Genomic DNA, 3,001 nt, shown 5'->3' with positions numbered 1-3,001 from the left:
CATAGTAATAATAATGTAAATATCGATATTCATCCAATGAAAATTATTATATAACACCTTTGATAATAGGTAAAGGAAAATGAGCTTTTATGTGGTTATGATGGGATAGGGAGGTGAAAGATTGCTAAATCCTCATCTTCCCTAGCTATAATTCAATAGATAATGCCCAAAATTAAAACATCAAAAAGTAGCAATATAGCCCTTTTTCTGATAAGCTATGGATATGAATATCAAATAAAGGTGGTTGTTAAATTACAGGGACTAGGTTGAATTGAATTTTGTATCTTTGTGTCAAGCACATAGTTTGGTACACAGTAAACTTTAAAAGTGTTTGTTGAGTGCACCAGTATGTTATCGTTCTTTATATATCAGGACCAAGTAGGGTTCATCCCAGAAATGGAACTATTGTCCAAAACTAGACTGTGTTAACCATGTCTTTTATTTTCTGTATCCGATACTTTGACATCTGAGAACTTAGTGACCCAAAGTAGGATATGGTGTTGGGGATGTGTGAGAAACTATTAGAGTTTTGTAATATTTGACTCTTTAAACTATATGCCTGTATAAATTTAATGAAAAATATTTAAATTTAAGATACATGTAAATGACCAAGTAATTGCAAAGATATTTGGGGGGTTCGCCACCTTTATTTTGTATGCCATTTGCTTCTAAACTCTTTATGGTAACAATTTCCTAGCAAATACTTGAATAGATCCAACTAAAGTTTAATTTTTAAAATTTTTCAAAGCTAAAGGTAAAGAACATACTTCATTTGGGTATTGTGGCCCTATATTAATGCCATTCTTTGGAACAGTCCATTTTAGTGATCAATTCGAATGTTTTACTTGTAAATAATGTTGGAATGCCACAGCCCAAATAGTGGTTAATTTGGAAAAGAAGCAACAGAGAAACTAACTGATATTAAGTACTTACTATGGACTGGGCACTCTGCTAAATAATTTCACATCTGACGTGATGGCAGACAGGGACTAGGTTGAATTGAATTTTGTATCCTTTGTGTCAGGCACATAGTCTGGTTCACAGTAAGCTTTAAAAGTGTTTGTCGAGTGCACCAGTCTGTTATCATTCTTTATATATCAGGACCAAGTAGGGTTCATCCGAGAAATGGAAGTATTGTCCAAAACTAGACTGTGTTAGCCATGTCTTTTATTTTCTGTATCTGATACTTTGACATTGAGACCTTAGCGACCCTGGAAGGACTGCTCTTCCTGGGGTTAGTCAGTTCCTAGAGATAGTAAACAACTTGCCCATGAGCATCCTTTTCAAAGCAAACCACCCCATCCAGAGCCCACAATACAACCACCTGTTTTATTGGGCTCTCAAACTCAGGGCCACTATTCACTTGCTCTAATCATCCCAGGAGCAGGTACCAGACAACTAGGGACAGCCCCTGTACTAGAGCCTGATGAGATTATTCAAATTAGCCAATCGTAAGCTGCTTGCTTTGCCCATTCCTTCCCAAGGAAAATACAATAAAGGCTCTTGCCCACAGTTTGTCCCTCTTCCTCTGTCTCCTGACTGATTCCAATGCTTCTTCATGTGACCCCCTGTGGCATGGCATGTCCCCTTCTCTTGGGAATTGTGGGTGATAAACTATCTTTTCAATGGCAATCCACTAATCTGTTGGCCTCTCTATACCTCAAATTTTCTATTAATATGCAATATTTCAAAACATAGGCAATCAAGAAGCACTCAAGTGAATCAAATTGAAGGCTTCTGTATATTTCATCTAGTGTCAACTAATGCTAAATAGGTGATAACTATATCTAAAAAACACTTAGAGGCTGGGTGCCGTGGCTCATGCCCGTAATCCCAGCACTCTGGGAGGCCGAGGCGGGAGGATTGCTTGAGCTCAGGAATTCGAGACCAGACTGAGCAAGAGCAAGACCCTGTCTCTACTATAAATAGAAAGAAATTAGCCAAAAAACAATTAAAAATAGAAAAAATTAGCCGGGCACAGTTGCACATGCCTGTAGTCCCAGCTACCCGGGAGGCTGAGGCAGGAAGATCGCTTGAGCCCAGGAGTTTGAGGTTGCTGTGAGCTAGGCTGACGCGACAGCACTCTAGCGCAGGCAACGGAGGGAGACTCTGTCTCAAAAAAAATAAAAATAAAATAAATAAAAAACACTTAGAAAATTCTAACTTGGTAGCACAGTCTAGCAAATAATCCCTGTTGAACACTCACCACTGAGAAAATATGGGCTATATTTATAAGTATGTTAATGTATAGTTATAGTTAATGTATAGTGATAATAATATTAGCTAATATTTGTGTAATGCTTTTCCATTCACTAACACTTTAATATATATTTCAATTAATCCTCAGAACAAACATGTGAAGTATGCACAGGAATTTATATTATTAATATTTTCAGTTTTATTACTGAGGATACAGATGTTTAGAGTGGTGAAATGTCTTATCTAACACTATACAGCTTAAAAGGAAGAAAAGTAGAACTTTTTTGTTGTGAGGGTGAAATGTATAATAGTCATAAAAATGCTTTGCCAACTTAAAAGGTATTTTCAAAATCCTAATTTCTTTGGCCTAATGTACATTTACATTAACAGGTTTAAAACCTCAAAAAGGCTTTTGGACCCACTGGAAACTGAAAGAACTCTCTACAACAACCATACATGGTAGCAAGAAAGCGCCTGCAAAATCAATAAAGGAAAGGATTGCAAGCAGTCAAGAATGCATATCGAATAGTAAGCAAATTTTTTTGTAAACTGCAGAATGGAATAGGTAGCCAAAATCAAGTATATTAGGTTATTTTATTAGGCAGAATTTTCTAATGATTTATTTTTTGGTAAGGGTCTTAAAATAACATTTGATTTATAGATTGGTGTTATAGTGGTACACTATGCTTAAGTCCTTTTTCCATTTGCCTAAGATACTTTTTATATTGATTTTTAGGCTCTTTTTATCTTTATGTACACTGCAGATGTTCTTTTATTTGTATTGCTAAATGGTTAGTAATGT

The 3,001-nt window shown here is 35.9% G+C and overlaps 1 protein-coding gene across 1 annotated transcript in view; it reads left to right on the top strand.

Annotated features, from left to right (window-relative positions):
• Positions 1–3,001, top strand: part of FAM227B (family with sequence similarity 227, member B) — a 225,297-nt gene that overhangs the window by 67,333 nt on the left and 154,963 nt on the right. The window contains exon 8 of the mRNA XM_012649149.1: positions 2,590–2,727. Coding sequence (XP_012504603.1) covers positions 2,590–2,727 — 138 coding nt within the window. The remainder of the gene's footprint in view (positions 1–2,589; positions 2,728–3,001) is intronic.

The sequence above is a fragment of the Propithecus coquereli genome, unplaced genomic scaffold (assembly GCF_000956105.1).
Source record: "Propithecus coquereli isolate 6110/MARCELLA unplaced genomic scaffold, Pcoq_1.0 Scaffold3, whole genome shotgun sequence".
In the NCBI taxonomy this organism is placed as follows: Eukaryota; Metazoa; Chordata; class Mammalia; order Primates; family Indriidae; genus Propithecus; species Propithecus coquereli.
This window is presented reverse-complemented; position numbering and strand designations above follow the sequence as displayed.